Consider the following 16,328-nt stretch of genomic DNA (forward strand, 5'->3'; position numbering starts at 1 on the left):
CTCTGGTATCAAGAATCAGGTCATTGTCCTGGTCAACTCATGCTCATATTAGTCATGACTTTATCTACTTATTTTTTGTTTTTTATTGACAGTGGGGAAAAGTGTCAGTCTTTAAAGTCATAACTGCAGGGGTCAGGTGGTGGTGCACCTGACTAAGCACATGCTAACTTTCCCCTGTAATATGTTACAGTAACTGTCATATGTTACAGTTATTACAGTAACTGTCATATATTTCAGTTACTCAGAACTAACATTACTTCTTCCCATAGAGAAAATTGAGCGCAACATTGCCTTTCGAATACTGAAAAATCCTTTGGAAGATAGTTGTAGTACATACGGTGAAGCCAGCCTACTGACTAGGTAGTGAGAATGATCTGTCTTGTGTTTGCTTTCACCTTGTGTTTCACTAACTACAGCAGCACCAACTGATACTGTTACAGTGTAAGGAAAGACAAGTCTTCATTTCTCAGCGCTCTGCTGCACAGTGCATGAGCAAGTCGGGATGCTCTAGGTCAGGAAAATAATCCTCTTGAGGAGCAAGTTACAAGATCATTCTAAAGCCTCTAGGCAGTGAGAGAAGTTAATAGGGGAGCCGGGCGGTAGCGCAGCAGGTTAAGCGCACATGGCGCAAAGCGCAGGGACTGGCCTAAGGATCACCGTTCACAAGCGGTGAAGCAGATCTGCAGGTGTCTGTCTTTCTCTCCCCCAACCTGTCTTCCCCTCCTCTCTCCATTTCTCTCTGTCCTAGCCAACAACAATGACATCAATAACAACAACAATAACTAGAACAATAAAACAACAAGGACAACAAAAGGGAATAAATAAATAAATATTTAAAAAAAGAAAGAAGTTAACAATAGGTATAATGGTTACATAAAGCAACCATTGGCATTGGAAATTAGAAAGCTCTATTTGAACTGTACCTTTCTCCTTCATGGATGCTTTATCCAAGACATAAATGAGTTCATAGAGTCCTCCCAGAGACCCTGAACTACTGTAGTGGGTTCCGTAGGTTTCCAAAAATGCAAAGTACTCCCCCTTTTCATAGGTGGTGGGTAGGGCCTTTATGTCATCCAGGAAAGTTGTCGTCAGCATGACGTCCCGGTTCCTCATCACGAACCTTCCCAAATGAACCTCTCCTTTCACATTCAGAAATATTTTATCCTTTGTTGTAGAACAAAAAAAAGAAACCGCATTTTTATCATCAGTGTTTCAAAGAAAATTTACAGATCTAGAATTTTCATAGACACTAATATTGAGGTTGTGAGTGTGATACTAATCTATGAGGATGACTAAGCTCCAAATACCATCAGTACCCACAGCAGATGAGGCTTTGCCGCCACTGGGATTCTCGGCGGGGTGTGAGAAGGGATAACCATTTTGCAGAGTGACGTGCAGTTTCTAATCTGCAGAATGATCTACTGCACTTTCTAATCCGCGGAATGATCAACTGCGTGGTCACTGACTCACCTCAGTGAGAAAATGTCCGCAGAAACTTTTATAACAGTCACAGACATTAGCTGAAAACTGGGAATGGTTCAGATGTCTGTCAGTGAAGGAAATGATAAAGAAATTGTAGTATGTTTACATAAGTGTATTTGCTATTTAGCAGTAAAAAGGAACAAACCACTGGTACATGCAGTGGCCTAACAGCTCAGAAGTACGCTGAGGAAGTCCACAGTAAACATGGCTTCATCCACATACAGTTCCGAGCCATGACCAGAATCCTACGGTTGCTTTTGGCTGATAGGGAACTGACTGCAATAAACATCAGACATTTTTTTGAGCCAATGGAAAAGTTGTATACCAGGGTGGGGGGTGGGGGGCATGTAGCTTATGCAAAGAGACTCATGTCTGAGGCTTTGAAGTCACAAGTTCAATTTCCCAGCCTCCCACTCCCACCCCCTACACCACACCATTGTAAGCCAGAGCTGAGCAATCCTCCAGTATAAAAAAAAAAAAAGAGTTGTTCATTTTGTTTGAGGGGGTTACGTAGTTACAGATACTAGTCAAAACTCATAGTTATGCCTAATAAGTCATCACATTATGTTGATATTAGCATGTTATATCAGCGGAAGGAAATATCTACATTATTCCTGGGGCTCAGACTTCCTATTTTCTGGTGAGAAAACTCTGATGCAAAGGTATGAAGTTATGTGCCCAATATCACTGTCTGTGGTAGCATTCGCATTAATGTAGGCCTCACTATTTTTCCACTCTGACTTCTCAATCTTTGAGAGCAAAGACGGGACAGAAAATATTATAAAACATGAATCTCAAGTCAACTTAAGTGAAGGATCAGTCCAATATATGCAGGGAAAACAGCTCACATCTCTAAGAAAAAATTTCTCTCTATCACCTTGGTTTTCTTCTTTGAGATGTATTACTGAAAACAGAAACATTTAGCTATCTGTATTCAAAGGAATAGTCATTTCATTTGAAGCTGACCCACGATATCTCCATTAAGTGCTTGCTCTTACCTTCTTAGCAGTATATAACAACAACGATTGATAAGTCTCATTTTTGGCATACGTAAATCTAAAATTACTGTTGAGCTCTACATTCCTTGAGGGCTGTGCTTCTGTAGAAGGCTCTTGAGGTTCACTTTTTAAACTTGGAGGTGTTTTCTGAGGAGGTTTTTCAGGTCCATTCTTCACGTGTTTAAATACTTCAGTTGGTGTAAACTTCAGAGTTAAGTCTGCATTGAAATTTGATATCTTTTTTTGGAAGATGCCTCTGAATGATTCAAACTGCTCTTCATAGATCTCAGTTCTGAAGTTCTTATCAGCTTTGGTCTAGAGAGAATAGCAAAGTGTTGTTAAAAACAACGTAACAAAAACACCCGAAAATAAACAAAACTCAGACTATTCTCTGGAAGACGGAACAAAGGAGTCATAACTGAGGGCCCAGAGTTACCACTGCTGGGGGCAGAGAGAGGTACCTTGACTTCCGGAAATTGGCGCCTTGTCTCATCTGGTTCCTGCACTTTGTCTGAATCCTAGTCTCCAGAGGAGAGACTCTCACCATCTTAACCCAAAGGTGCTTATGAAGATGCAGTGAGAGGATGTGTGAAAGACTTGGTACACAGGAAGCTTTCAAAATTAAACTTCAGAAACCTAAGTTATAGCATCCAGGCAGTGGTGCCCCTAGCTAAGTGCACAGAATACTAAGCACAGAGTCCCGCGCCTGCAAGGATCTGGGTTCAAGCTCATGGCTCCCCATCTGCGGGGGGGGGGGGGGATGCTTTATCAGTAGTGAGGCAGGGCTGAAGTGTCTCTCTCTCTCTCTCTCCCTCTTCTCTCAATTTTTTTCTGTCCTATATAAAATGGGGAAATGGCTCTCCAGGAGCAGTGGATTTGTAGTGCAAGCCAGTGATAACCTGGAGGCAAGAAAGAAAGAAAGAAAGAAAGAAAGAAAGAAAGAAAGAAAGAAAGAAAAGAAAAGAAAAGAAAAAGTTGCATGATACATTCCAATTTGTGCTTCTGAAAACAGAAAACAGGAGAAATGACGAAACTAATCCTTATTGGAAAATGTTGGTTCAGTGTTCTGAGTATTTTACACAAAACAAGCAGAAAGGCCAAGACTTGGGCCCCAAGCTTCCAGCTTTCAAAAAGTGTTATCTTAAGAACAAATATCCTCCAAGAGAGACAGACACCTGGATGCTGCTTTCCTGTTGATGAAGCTCTCCCACCCCCGCAGGTGGGACTGAGAGCTTGAACCAGGGTCCTTGCGTATCTTAGCACATAGCCCGCAGTTCGTGCCACACCTTCCCCCCCATGTTTATAATATCATAAATGACGAACTATAAAGAGTGAAAGAAATCACTGTGGCAGGTAACCCTGATGGTGAGGTAGTCTTTGTCCTCTTCTCTCCTAAGACAAGCAAGTCCTTAATAAACTACATCTGTGACCGCCAGACGCTGGGGCTTGGGTGGAGGGTGGGAGGTTGTGTGTTCAGTAACCCTAGGGAGAGCTATTTGTGGTATTGGAACCATTGTGTATTTTTATTGTCGTGTCAGTTACAAAAATCAATGTATGTGGTAGAAATATGAACACACACATCTATTAGTGCCTATCTCCTGCTGGTGTTTTTTCTTTTTTTTTCCTCCAGGGTTACCGTTGGAGCTTGATGCCTGCAGTATGAATCCACTGCTCCTGGAGGCCTTTTTTCCTTGTCTTTCTAACTTCCTCCTCCATCCCTCCCTCCCTCCCTCCCTCCCTCCCTTCTTTCCTTCCTTCCTTCCTTCCTTCCTTTTCTACTTTAATTTGACAGGACAGAGAGAAATTGAGAGGGGAGGGGGAGAAAATGAGAGACACTTGCTCACCCATCTGTGAAACACTCCCCTTCCCCCGTAGGTTTGAGCCCCCGGGTCAAACCTTGCACGGGTCCTTGTGCTAAGTCCTGTGTGCTTAACCAGTGCACCACTGCCTGGTCACCTGGCTCTTATATTAAATTATAATTATGTAAGATGTACATACTGGGTGAAATTGAGTTGAAGTGTTTTTTCCAACTTCCTGTGAATTCCTAAATTGAAATTAAAAAGTCTAAAATCAGAACCATAAACAAGCCAACAAAAATTGCTCTCTTAACTTTCACACTTGTTTGTCACAGATAAAAGGAAAAAAATTTAAAATGTTTTATGTAAATAGGAATTACTGGAAAAATTACTGGAAAAAAACAGGCAAAATGCCACCGAGAGTGATTATCCCTGAGAAGAGGGATTGTGGGATTGGGAAAAGGCTCACTTTCCTCACATGCCTTTTCTGTGCTCGTTGAACTTGTCGCTGTTCTCCTTTTACTACTTTTTATTTATACTTATGACAAAGGAACTGGACAACCTACTTAAAAATGAAAGCTTTTTGTCGGGGCCGTGGTGCACCTAGCTGAGTGTACTTCCCGTGAACAAGAAGCCACTTCAAGCCCCGTGGCTTCATTTTGGGAAGGTGAGGGTGGTCTGGAGGGGCGGGGGGGGGGGGTGAGTTCACACGTGGTGAGGCAGGGCTGCAGGTGTCTCTCTTCCTCTCCCCCTTTCCTCTCTCAGTTTCTCTTTCTTAGCAAATAAAAAAGGTTGTGCGTGGTGGATTTCTTGTGCTGGCAGATCTGGTGAATAATAATAATAACAGCAATAACAACAACAACAATAATAATAGAAAGTTTGCAAAGTTTTGTTTGCCAGCTTGGCTACTGTTCATTATCAGTGTGTGTGGGTATGTGTGTTAATCTCAAGGTTCAGTTTCCTTCTTGAAGTTCTCTGAAACAAGCATTTGATTTCTTACTGGGAAGAAGAAACCCACCTCTTCAGTCGGTGGCATGAGCTGAATTCGACGTGTACATGGGTGGCTCTTCTGCACAGTGGTAAGTTGGCGTGGATATGCGGTCCCTAACCCGGCCCTTGTGTATGCCCCAAGGCCCAGTGTGACAGAGCCTAATCAGACTGTAAGGAAACAGTCTGCTCTCTTCCTACCTTTGGGCTCCTGATTATTAAACAATTTGTTCTGCTTTACACCTTACTGCCTTTCAGTCACCAAGTTGCAGATGCTGCCATGACCCCATCCTGACTCCCCTGGGCAGACGCCCTCACCCATGTGTCCTGGAGCCTCCCCTCCCCAGAGCCCTGCCCCACTAGGGACAGACAGACACAGGCTGGGGGTGTGGACCCACCTGCCAACACCCATGTCCAGCGGAGAAGCAATGACAGAAGCCAGAACTCCCACCTTCTGCTCCCCATAAAGATCCTGGGTCCAGGATCCCAGAGGAATAAAGAACAGGGGAGCTTCCAGTGGAGGAGATGGGACACGGAGCTCTGGTGGTGGGAAGTGTGAGGAGTTGTGCCCCTGTATATTTTCTAAAGAGATTCAAGCTGTGCCTCCATGTCTTTAAGCAAAGCATGCCTGCACATTATGCTTTTGTTTTCTTGACCTTTTAACATTATTTAGAACTTACTGAAAGACTTTTCAGCTCAAAGCTGAGCAGTGCATTTTCTGCCAAGGAGACTTACTTCATAGACCAGAGAAGCCACATTCCAGGGCCTCCGGTAATACTTCAAGGTGTTCCCATCCCGAACTCGATCGCAGAGTCCGTTGTAGTACTCGTTGTCAAAAGGTGTGTTCATGGGATCCATTCCTAAAATGTTGATGCTAAGAATGAGGAGAGGAGTGTCAGCAGGTGGAGCCGTCTAATGTAAGCCAGCCTTCAGACTGAGGAAGGAGAAATACTAACGTGGACTTGTGTTCCTGATACCCAACACACATACAACGTGATCAGACACGGTGGGATCTGTTCACCTCGGTGTCTGTTCCAGCAAGCATGAGACTTCAGGGAGGTCTTACAAACCCTCTCAAATAAGCGGGGACAATGAAAGAAACGCAGCAAGTCAAGTGCAAGGCAGCATCTGGTTCCTGAAGTCTTAACTCCGTGCCGTAACTCTTAGCCAATCTCCCTCAGGGAGCGACTTGCCAGCTCTGTAACGCGACCTCTTTGGGGGATGGCAGAGCAGAGCATCTCTGCAGGGCAGGATAACACAGACATGCCATTTTTAAAGGATGAATCCATACAGGTGTATTCCCTCCTCATTCTCCAAACCACGGTCTTTCCCTTCAGGTCTAAGGGCTGTTTCGTTAGCTATCAAGAACCACATACTCACATCTCTCTCAACAAGCATGCATGTTTTTTCTTTTCCTTCCTCCCTTTCTTCCTCCCTTTCTTCCTTCCTTTCTTCCTTCCTTCTTTTTTCTCTTTCTCCCTTTTTTCACTTCCCTTTCCTTATTTATTTTTTAGAATACACAGCTTACATGTATGAGCAGCTGGGTTTGATCTCTGAGAGCACTGCATGACAAAATCTACCAGAGAGATAGATGCCCACATTTCAGGCCTAATAGTCCCCCAAACCTTTATATTTTTTATTTGTGATTATAGTAGTTTACAAGCCTGTAGTGTTACACACTACAGTTCCACACCGCAGGCACCACCAAGCCTCTGTGGACACCAACCGGTGTGTATGGTCCCTGTCACGCATTCCAAGAGGAGAGCCGAAATGGCGATGTCCCAGGAAGGCACTCGCAAAGTTCTGCTTTTTGTCTCCTAGCAAAATATTTGTATTCTGCAAGTTTTAGAGTCAGAAATCTTGCTTGACTTGTTTGGCTTGTAGGTTTAACAAAATTAGAAACAAGGAACAGTTTGTTCTTCATGAAGTAGCATTTCTTAATAGGAGGGAGCGCAGCTACTCTCTAGACTGTCTGCAATGGCTGCGCTTAGGACCAGGAGCCAAATGGAGGCTTGGCTTTTGTCTCTATGACTCGACATGAAAGCATACACTCATTGACTTAGCCAACATGAGGCAGATTACATTTCTGGATGGAATTCAAGAACAATTTGTCCTAGGGTGTGGACAGATTCCCGTAAACCCATTACAAATAAAGATAACGGAAATACCACCCAGTTGCCAATGGGTTAGTGTAACATATCTTGCTACAAACAACACGTTTTAAATAAGCTTTGGCTCTGTAAAGATAATGAACATTATACCTCAACCAGAATGAAACTCATTGAAGAACCAGCCATCAGGCTCTTTCTGAAGGCTCCTGTGTGGTTAAGATGAACCCCCTTACTTTTTGACCTGTTCAGTTTCCCTGCCATAAAAAATGCTGTGACCCTACCGAAGGATGCCACTGATGAGCGGGGTGTCATCAATAGGGACGGGGAGGGAGAACATGAAGTGAAACATGGGCCGGGCATGGTTGGCTGCATCAAGCAAAGGAGCTGGGGCGTGCAGGAGGAGAGAGAGGCATGGAGCAGGGCTGTGGGCGTGCAGGAGGAGAGACATGGAGCAGGGCTGTGGGTGTGCAGGAGGAGAGAGGCATGGAGCAGGGCTGTGGGCGTGCAGGAGGAGAGAGGCAGGGAGCAGGGCTGTGGGCGTGCAGGAGGAGAGAGGCATGGAGCAGGGCTGTGGGCGAGCAGGAGGAGAGAGGCATGGAGCAGGGCTGTGGGCGAGCAGGAGGAGAGAGGCATGGAGCAGGGCTGTGGGCGAGCAGGAGGAGAGAGGCATGGAGCAGGGCTGTGGGCATGCAGGAGGAGAGAGACATGGAGCAGGGCTGTGGGCGTGCAGGAGGAGAGAGGCATGGAGCAGGGCTGTGGGCGTGCAGGAGGAGAGAGACATGGAGCAGGGCTGTGGGCGTGCAGGAGGAGGAGAGAGGCATGGAGCAGGGCTGTGGGCGTGCAGGAGGAGGAGAGGCATGGAGCAGGGCTGTGGGCGTGCAGGAGGAGGAGAGGCATGGAGCAGGGCTGTGGGCGTGCAGGAGGAGGAGAGAGACATGGAGCAGGGCTGTGGGCGTGCAGGAGGAGGAGAGGCATGGAGCAGGGCTGTGGGTGTGCAGGAGGAGAGAGGCATGGAGCAGGGCTGTGGGCGTGCAGGAGAGAGACATGGAGCAGGGTGTGGGCGTGCAGGAGGAGGAGAGAGACATGGAGCAGGGTGTGGGCGTGCAGGAGGAGAGAGAGACATGGAGCAGGGCTGTGGGCGTGCAGGAGGAGAGAGGCAGGGAGCAGGGCTGTGGGCATGCAGGAGGGGAGAGGCATGGAGCAGGGCTGTGGGCGTGCAGGAGGAGAGAGGCATGGAGCAGGGCTGTGGGCGTGCAGGAGGAGGAGAGGCATGGAGCAGGGCTGTGGGTGTGCAGGAGGAGAGAGAGGCATGGAGCAGGGCTGTGGGCGTGCAGGAGGAGAGACATGGAGCAGGGCTGTGGGCGTGCAGGAGGAGAGAGGCATGGAGCAGGGCTGTGGGCGTGCAGGAGGAGAGAGGCATGGAGCAGGGCTGTGGGCGTGCAGGAGGAGAGAGGCATGGAGCAGGGCTGTGGGCGTGCAGGAGGAGAGAGGCAGGGAGCAGGGTGTGGGCGTGCAGGAGGAGGAGAGGCATGGAGCAGGGCTGTGGGTGTGCAGGAGGAGAGAGAGGCATGGAGCAGGGCTGTGGGCGTGCAGGAGGAGAGACATGGAGCAGGGCTGTGGGCGTGCAGGAGGAGAGAGGCAGGGAGCAGGGCTGTGGGCATGCAGGAGGGGAGAGGCATGGAGCAGGGCTGTGGGCGTGCAGGAGGAGAGAGGCATGGAGCAGGGCTGTGGGCGTGCAGGAGGAGAGAGGCATGGAGCAGGGCTGTGGGCGTGCAGGAGGAGGAGAGAGGCATGGAGCAGGGCTGTGGGCGTGCAGGAGGAGGAGAGAGGCATGGAGCAGGGTGTGGGCGAGCAGGAGGAGAGAGAGGCATGGAGCAGGGCTGTGGGCGTGCAGGAGGAGAGAGGCATGGAGCAGGGCTGTGGGCGTGCAGGAGGAGAGAGACATGGAGCAGGGCTGTGGGCGTGCAGGAGGAGGAGAGAGGCATGGAGCAGGGCTGTGGGCGTGCAGGAGGAGGAGAGAGGCATGGAGCAGGGCTGTGGGCGTGCAGGAGGAGGAGAGGCATGGAGCAGGGCTGTGGGTGTGCAGGAGGAGAGAGAGGCATGGAGCAGGGCTGTGGGCGTGCAGGAGGAGAGACATGGAGCAGGGCTGTGGGCGTGCAGGAGGAGAGAGGCATGGAGCAGGGCTGTGGGCGTGCAGGAGGAGAGAGGCATGGAGCAGGGCTGTGGGCGTGCAGGAGGAGAGAGGCATGGAGCAGGGCTGTGGGCGTGCAGGAGAGAGACATGGAGCAGGGTGTGGGCGTGCAGGAGGAGGAGAGAGACATGGAGCAGGGTGTGGGCGTGCAGGAGGAGAGAGAGACATGGAGCAGGGCTGTGGGCGTGCAGGAGGAGAGAGGCAGGGAGCAGGGCTGTGGGCATGCAGGAGGGGAGAGGCATGGAGCAGGGCTGTGGGCGTGCAGGAGGAGAGAGGCATGGAGCAGGGCTGTGGGCGTGCAGGAGGAGAGAGGCATGGAGCAGGGCTGTGGGCGTGCAGGAGGAGGAGAGAGGCATGGAGCAGGGCTGTGGGCGTGCAGGAGGAGGAGAGAGGCATGGAGCAGGGTGTGGGCGAGCAGGAGGAGAGAGAGGCATGGAGCAGGGCTGTGGGCGTGCAGGAGGAGAGAGGCATGGAGCAGGGCTGTGGGCGTGCAGGAGGAGAGAGGCATGGAGCAGGGCTGTGGGCGTGCAGGAGGAGGAGAGGCATGGAGCAGGGCTGTGGGTGTGCAGGAGGAGAGAGAGGCATGGAGCAGGGCTGTGGGCGTGCAGGAGGAGAGACATGGAGCAGGGCTGTGGGCGTGCAGGAGGAGAGAGGCATGGAGCAGGGCTGTGGGCGTGCAGGAGGAGGAGAGAGGCATGGAGCAGGGCTGTGGGCGTGCAGGAGGAGGAGAGAGACATGGAGCAGGGTGTGGGCGTGCAGGAGGAGGAGAGAGGCATGGAGCAGGGCTGTGGGCGTGCAGGAGGAGGAGAGAGACATGGAGCAGGGTGTGGGCGTGCAGGAGGAGAGAGAGACATGGAGCAGGGTGTGGGCGTGCAGGAGGAGGAGAGAGGCATGGAGCAGGGTGTGGGCGTGCAGGAGGAGGAGAGAGGCATGGAGCAGGGTGTGGGCGTGCAGGAGGAGAGAGGCATGGAGCAGGGTGTGGGCGTGCAGGAGGAGAGAGACATGGAGCTGGGTGTGGGCGTGCAGGAGGAGGAGAGAGGCATGGAGCAGGGTGTGGGCGTGCAGGAGGAGAGAGGCAGGGAGCAGGGCTGTGGGTGTGCAGGAGGAGAGAGGCATGGAGCAGGGTGTGGGCGTGCAGGAGGAGGAGAGAGGCATGGAGCAGGGTGTGGGCGTGCAGGAGGAGAGAGGCAGGGAGCAGGGCTGTGGGTGTGCAGGAGGAGAGAGGCATGGAGCAGGGCTGTGGGCGTGCAGGAGGAGGAGAGGCATGGAGCAGGGCTGTGGGCGTGCAGGAGGAGAGAGGCATGGAGCAGGGCTGTGGGCGTGCAGGAGGAGGAGAGGCATGGAGCAGGGCTGTGGGCGTGCAGGAGGAGAGAGGCATGGAGCAGGGCTGTGGGCGTGCAGGAGGAGGAGAGAGGCATGGAGCAGGGCTGTGGGCGTGCAGGAGGAGGAGAGAGACATGGAGCAGGGTGTGGGCGTGCAGGAGGAGGAGAGAGGCATGGAGCAGGGCTGTGGGCGTGCAGGAGGAGGAGAGAGACATGGAGCAGGGTGTGGGCGTGCAGGAGGAGAGAGAGACATGGAGCAGGGTGTGGGCGTGCAGGAGGAGGAGAGAGGCATGGAGCAGGGTGTGGGCGTGCAGGAGGAGGAGAGAGGCATGGAGCAGGGTGTGGGCGTGCAGGAGGAGAGAGGCATGGAGCAGGGTGTGGGCGTGCAGGAGGAGAGAGACATGGAGCTGGGTGTGGGCGTGCAGGAGGAGGAGAGAGGCATGGAGCAGGGTGTGGGCGTGCAGGAGGAGAGAGGCAGGGAGCAGGGCTGTGGGTGTGCAGGAGGAGAGAGGCATGGAGCAGGGTGTGGGCGTGCAGGAGGAGGAGAGAGGCATGGAGCAGGGTGTGGGCGTGCAGGAGGAGAGAGGCAGGGAGCAGGGCTGTGGGTGTGCAGGAGGAGAGAGGCATGGAGCAGGGCTGTGGGCGTGCAGGAGGAGGAGAGGCATGGAGCAGGGCTGTGGGCGTGCAGGAGGAGAGAGGCATGGAGCAGGGCTGTGGGCGTGCAGGAGGAGGAGAGGCATGGAGCAGGGCTGTGGGCGTGCAGGAGGAGAGAGGCATGGAGCAGGGCTGTGGGCGTGCAGGAGGAGGAGAGACATGGAGCAGGGCTGTGGGCGAGCAGGAGGAGAGAGGCATGGAGCAGGGCTGTGGGTGTGCAGGAGGAGGAGAGGCATGGAGCAGGGCTGTGGGCGTGCAGGAGGAGAGAGGCATGGAGCAGGGCTGTGGGTGTGCAGGAGGAGAGGCATGGAGCAGGGCTGTGGGCGTGCAGGAGGAGAGAGGCATGGAGCAGGGCTGTGGGCGAGCAGGAGGAGAGAGGCATGGAGCAGGGCTGTGGGCGTGCAGGAGAGAGAGACATGGAGCAGGGCTGTGGGCGTGCAGGAGGAGGAGAGGCATGGAGCAGGGCTGTGGGCGTGCAGGAGGAGAGAGGCAGGGAGCAGGGCTGTGGGCGTGCAGGAGGAGAGAGGCATGGAGCAGGGCTGTGGGCGTGCAGGAGGAGAGAGGCAGGGAGCAGGGCTGTGGGCGTGCAGGAGGAGAGAGGCATGGAGCAGGGCTGTGGGCGAGCAGGAGGAGAGAGGCATGGAGCAGGGCTGTGGGCGAGCAGGAGGAGGAGAGACATGGAGCAGGGCTGTGGGCGAGCAGGAGGAGAGAGGCATGGAGCAGGGCTGTGGGCGTGCAGGAGGAGGAGAGACATGGAGCAGGGCTGTGGGCGTGCAGGAGGAGAGAGGCATGGAGCAGGGTGTGGGCGTGCAGGAGGAGAGAGACATGGAGCAGGGTGTGGGCGTGCAGGAGGAGGAGAGAGGCATGGAGCAGGGTGTGGGCGTGCAGGAGGAGAGAGACATGGAGCAGGGTGTGGGCGTGCAGGAGGAGGAGAGAGGCATGGAGCAGGGTGTGGGCGTGCAGGAGGAGAGAGACATGGAGCAGGGCTGTGGGCGAGCAGGAGGAGAGAGGCATGGAGCAGGGTGTGGGCGTGCAGGAGGAGGAGAGAGACATGGAGCAGGGCTGTGGGCGTGCAGGAGGAGGAGAGGCATGGAGCAGGGCTGTGGGCGTGCAGGAGGAGAGAGGCAGGGAGCAGGGTGTGGGTGTGCAGGAGGAGAGAGGCAGGGAGCAGGGCTGTGGGCGTGCAGGAGGAGAGAGGCATGGAGCAGGGCTGTGGGCGAGCAGGAGGAGAGAGGCATGGAGCAGGGCTGTGGGCGAGCAGGAGGAGGAGAGACATGGAGCAGGGCTGTGGGCGAGCAGGAGGAGAGAGGCATGGAGCAGGGCTGTGGGCGTGCAGGAGGAGGAGAGAGACATGGAGCAGGGCTGTGGGCGTGCAGGAGGAGAGAGGCATGGAGCAGGGCTGTGGGCGTGCAGGAGGAGAGAGACATGGAGCAGGGCTGTGGGCGTGCAGGAGGAGAGAGGCATGGAGCAGGGTGTGGGCGTGCAGGAGGAGAGAGACATGGAGCAGGGTGTGGGCGTGCAGGAGGAGGAGAGAGGCATGGAGCAGGGTGTGGGCGTGCAGGAGGAGAGAGACATGGAGCAGGGTGTGGGCGTGCAGGAGGAGGAGAGAGGCATGGAGCAGGGTGTGGGCGTGCAGGAGGAGAGAGACATGGAGCAGGGCTGTGGGCGAGCAGGAGGAGAGAGGCATGGAGCAGGGTGTGGGCGTGCAGGAGGAGGAGAGAGACATGGAGCAGGGCTGTGGGCGTGCAGGAGGAGAGAGGCAGGGAGCAGGGCTGTCGGCGTGCAGGAGGAGAGAGGCTTGTAGCAGGGCTGTGGGCTGCTGGTGCAGAAGGAAATTGTTCTCGTCTGTCAATGGATATCACTGTAAAGCATTCAGCCCTTCGATTAATAGTAATAATAACAAAGAATAGTAATAATAATGCTATGACCCTACAGTTCTAATCTAAGATAAACATTTAGACCTATTGGGGGCCAGGTGGTGGCACCCCTGGTTGAGATGCGCAAGGATCCGGGTTTGAGCCGCTGGTCCCCACCTGCAGGGGGAAAGCTTTGCAAGTGGTGAAGTTGTGCTACAAGTATCTCTCTCCCTCTCTCTCTCTTTTTTTCTCTCTCTCTCCCTCTCTACTACCCCCACCCTCTTGATTTCTGGCTGTCTCTATCCAATAAATAAAGGTAATAAAAAACCATTTAGACCTATTGATTAATTTAAATAAAATAAACATTACATATTATTAAGTATCTTGCTCTCAAGGTAGATTAAAGAATTGGCCTCAATTCATCACCCATCCCTACGTCTGGACGCCCCTCCAGGGGCCAGGGACCAGGGCATCTGCATTTCGCTATTTCGGTGGTGTGCTGTGATCACGTGATTTACTATGGTCATTGGCACAGTGTTGAGGGTGAAAGTAGATGAATTCAGACCCCAACTATGCTATCTTCTTTGCTTCTCTCTGCCTTGTGTGTGTGTGTGTGTGTGAGAGAGAGAGTGTGTGTGTGTGTATGTGTGTGTGAGTGTGTGTGTGTGTCTGAGAGTGTGTGTGAGTGTGTGTGTGAGTGTGTGTGAGTGTGTGTGTGTGTGAGTGTGTGAGTGTGTGTGTGAGTGTGTATGTGTATGTGTATGTGAGAGTGTGTGTGTGTGAGTGTGTGTGTGAGTGTGTGTGAGTGTGTATGTGTGTGTGTGTGTGTGTGTGAGTGTGTGTTGGTGTGAGTGTGTGTGTGTGAGTGTGTGAGAGTGTGTGTGTGAGTGTGTGTGTGTATGTGAGAGTGTGTGTGTGGGTGTGAGTGTGTGAGTGTGTGTGTGAGTGTGTGTGTGTCTGTGTGTGTATCTGAGAGTGTGTGTGAGTGTGTGTGTGTGTGTGAGTGTGTGTGTGTGTGAGTGTGTGAGTGTGTGTGTGAGTGTGTATGTGTATGTGTATGTGAGAGTGTGTGTGTGTGTGAGTGTGTGTGTGAGTGTGTGTGTGTGAGTGTGTGTGTGTGAGTGTGTATGTGAGTGTGTGTGTGTGTGAGTGTGTGTTGGTGTGAGTGTGTGTGTGAGTGTGTGTGAGTGTGTGAGAGTGTGTTTGTGAGTGTGTGTGTATGTGTGTGAATGTGTGTGTGAGTATGTGTGAGTGTGTGTGTGAGTGTGTGTGAGTGTGTATGTGTGTGTGTGAGTGTGTGTGTGAGTGTGTGTGTGTGAGTATGTGTATGTGTGTATGTGTGTATGTGTGTGTGAGTGTGTATGTGTGTGTGAGTATGTGTATATGTGTATGTGTGAGTGTGTGTGAGTATGTGTATATGTGTATGTGTGTGTGTGTGTATGTGTGAGTATGTGTATGTGTGAGTATGTGTGTATGTGTGTGTGAGTGTGTGTGAGTGTGTGTGTGAGTATGTGTATGTGTGTATGTGTGTATGTGTGTGTGTGTTTGTGTGTGTGAGTATGTGTATATGTCTGTGTGTGTGAGTGTGTGTGAGTATGTGTATATGTGTATGTGTGTGTGAGTGTGTGTATGTGTGTGTGTGAGTGTGTGTGTGAGTGTGTGTGAGTGTGTATGTGTGTGTGTGAGTGTGTGTGTGAGTGTGTGTGAGTGTGTGTGAGTGTGTATGTGTATGTGTGAGTATGTGTGAGTGTGTGTGTGTGTGTGAGTTTGTGTGAGTGTGTGTGTGTATGTGTGTGTGATTTCTGCCTTTATGTTGACAAGGATTCCTGCTAGATGTCTTCTGCCCCTTCAGTTTGGGTCCTGAAGCAGCCCCTAGACCCAGGCAAGAAAAAAAAAAAAAAGTCAGCCTAGCCACAGCAACTTGAAGCACAGCTGCCAGGAAGGTCCATCTAGCTCTGCTCTCCCCACATCACCCGGCAACACAGCGCCAGACACAGCTTGTCACCAAGGTTCTGATCTGAACACTAGACACAGGTGATCTGTCTTTCTTGTCAAGTAAAATCTCAATGTATCGTCTTTGTTCCACGAAGACGCAAGTTCTCTCTATGTCTCCATTCACAGAAGCCGTTGGCTTCCCTATTTTAAATAAACAATGATGCTACTCTTAAAAAGGATATTTTATTTATCTTAATGAGAAAACAGGGAGAGAGGTACTGAGAGAGAGAGAGAAAGAGAGAGAGGGAGAAAGAGCGAGAGAGAGACCAGAGCACAGCTCAGTAAGGTAGTGCTGAGTATTGAACCTGGGAGGGAGCTCAGAGCCTCAGGCATGGAAGTCTTTTGCACAACCATTATGGGGTTGACTATCAAACATCCCGAATCATCAGTCTATCGATATTTATGGGGAAAAAATCGTATTGAGGTTTTACTATCAGTTGGATTAGTTAAGTTAGTAATAGTTGAGGAGGGCTGGACTGTGGCGCAGCGGGTTAAGTGCACATGGTGGAAAGTGCAAGGACCGGCGTAAGGATCCAGGTTGGAGCCCCCAGCTTCCCACCTGCAGGGGGGTCGCTTCACAGGTAGTGAAGCAGGTCTGCAGGTGTCTATGTTTCTCTTCCCTTCTCTGTCTTCCCCTCCTCTCTCCATTTCTCTCTGTCCTATCCAACAACAACAATGGCTATAACAAGAATAAGAATTACAACCACAACAAGGGCAACAGAATGGGGAAAATAGCCTCCAGGAGCCATAGATTTGTAGTGCTGGCACCGAGCTCCAGTGATAACCCTGGAGGCAAATAAATAAATAAATGAAAGAATGAAATAGTTGAGGAAACCATCTCTTTGAAGCTTGCTACCATAGGCTAGAAAAACAGCTCAAATGGGCAGTGTGCTTCTCTGCCCTACGTGTGATCCAGGTTCAGGCCCAGCGCTTGGA

General features: G+C 51.9%; 1 protein-coding gene across 1 annotated transcript in view; it reads right to left on the bottom strand.

Annotated features, from left to right (window-relative positions):
* The window catches only part of C9 (complement C9), a 40,497-nt gene that overhangs the window by 8,872 nt on the left and 15,297 nt on the right, over nucleotides 1-16,328 (bottom strand). The window contains exons 5-7 of the mRNA XM_016185793.2: nucleotides 5,999-6,137; nucleotides 2,481-2,795; nucleotides 924-1,164 (exon numbers count right to left, since the gene is read on the bottom strand). Of these exons, the coding sequence (XP_016041279.2) occupies nucleotides 924-1,164; nucleotides 2,481-2,795; nucleotides 5,999-6,137 (695 nt within the window). The remainder of the gene's footprint in view (nucleotides 1-923; nucleotides 1,165-2,480; nucleotides 2,796-5,998; nucleotides 6,138-16,328) is intronic.

The sequence above is a fragment of the Erinaceus europaeus genome, chromosome 5, assembly GCF_950295315.1.
Source record: "Erinaceus europaeus chromosome 5, mEriEur2.1, whole genome shotgun sequence".
Lineage (NCBI taxonomy): Eukaryota > Metazoa > Chordata > Mammalia > Eulipotyphla > Erinaceidae > Erinaceus > Erinaceus europaeus.